The following is a 1446-nucleotide window of genomic DNA, read 5'->3' on the forward strand; positions in this document are numbered from 1 at the left end:
CTCTGGCCTGTTCCCCATTTCTGTATGCACAAATAAATAAATCTTTAAAAATATATATGGATGTATAAAGAAGATATTTCAGGTGAATATTGTACAATACTGTCAGTAAATAGGTAAGTCCTACATCTTCCTTATCAGGAAGAGCAGAAGCTGAAGACACAGGAGTTACTTCTGAAGAGTAAAAAAGGGCTTAGAGCTGGGAAACAAGCGGTCAGTAGCACACTGGTGTTCATAAGTTACGACTGGATTGCTGATAAGGCAAACCTGCATTTCAAAAGCATTTGAAAGAATAAAAGATGATGGAAGTGCTAACAAGTGTCAGAATAGATTTTGTGTCTCTGGCCTCTGGGGACTTCAGTGGGGGTTGACTACTGCTGTGAAGGTGCTGGACTTGTTGTTTATGCCTATGGAGGAAATAGACAATGAACCCACTGACCCATATCATCAGCCCCAAATTATATCAACAAGGACAAAAATAACTGAAAATAGTGATTCTGCAATTACACTAATAGACACACGAGAGCAATACCCAAGGTTTGATTTCACACTGACATTTCTGCTATTCCTCTGGCCAGTTATTCTCAGAGGAACAACGATATTTACTATCAAATAAAACACCCAGCTCAGGATACAAGGATAATTAATATGCTCCGCAGATTTTAATTTGAATTTTTCCAATCCAAAATTTGTGGGATTAATATGTATGGCCTGAAAACCACCCAAGAGACAGGTGAGACTGAGGCAACTTCCCCAAGCCACTCTGTGACAGTAAAAGACAAGTTTACATGAAGTATCGCCTAGGTAAGATTTCTACCCGAAGACCACCATTGTCTGAGGGATCCCTCCACAGAGAAGGACCAAGGTTTTGGCCAAGGCCAGATGGTTGATGATTTGCTCGGATGGTTTCAACCCAGGTCTCCTGAAAACAGAACAGGTATAATGACAGAGGTGTGACACATTCCCCAAAGTCCCAATTGCAGTCTGAGCAAGGATGACCACACCTACAGCCAAGTCAACAGAGAACAGTCCCTCGGTGGCTGAGGATAATGATTCTGCTTAGAGCCATACAACTTGTGGAGAAACAAAAGGAACATGTGAATCTCTTACAGTCACATGAAATACAGTTCTCACCAAAATTTTTTTTAAATCTTTCTGGAGATTCTGTTCTTGGGCATAAAATGTCTACCCCTAAAACTGGTTTCTTTTAATCACCTAGTATATTGCTTATGGTAATTATGATACTTAAAATTATCTTATTGGATAATCTTATTTCTTTTGAAGGAAGACAATTTTCTCCAATGGAAAAAATTGTAAAGGGCTAGACCATGAAGTAGAAAATCTGCACTGCATGCTAAGAAATCTATGGGCCAGGAAAGCAGGCATCTTGTCAGCCCTGTTTTCAGTTCCAGTCCAGGGTCTAGAACAGTCAGTTACTTGTAGACACTC

General features: G+C 40.0%; 1 protein-coding gene across 1 annotated transcript in view; it reads right to left on the reverse strand.

Moving 5' to 3' along the window:
- Positions 1-655: 655 nt before the first annotated feature.
- Positions 656-1446, reverse strand: part of LOC101634656 (proline-rich protein HaeIII subfamily 1-like) — a 24755-nt gene continuing 23964 nt past the window's right edge. Inside the window, exon 5 of the mRNA XM_012733460.1 lies at positions 656-919. Within this exon, the coding sequence (XP_012588914.1) occupies positions 782-919 (138 nt within the window). The 3' untranslated portion in view covers positions 656-781. The remainder of the gene's footprint in view (positions 920-1446) is intronic.

This window comes from Condylura cristata, unplaced genomic scaffold (genome assembly GCF_000260355.1).
Source record: "Condylura cristata isolate star-nosed mole 26May11 unplaced genomic scaffold, ConCri1.0 scaffold00041, whole genome shotgun sequence".
Classification (NCBI taxonomy): domain Eukaryota; kingdom Metazoa; phylum Chordata; class Mammalia; order Eulipotyphla; family Talpidae; genus Condylura; species Condylura cristata.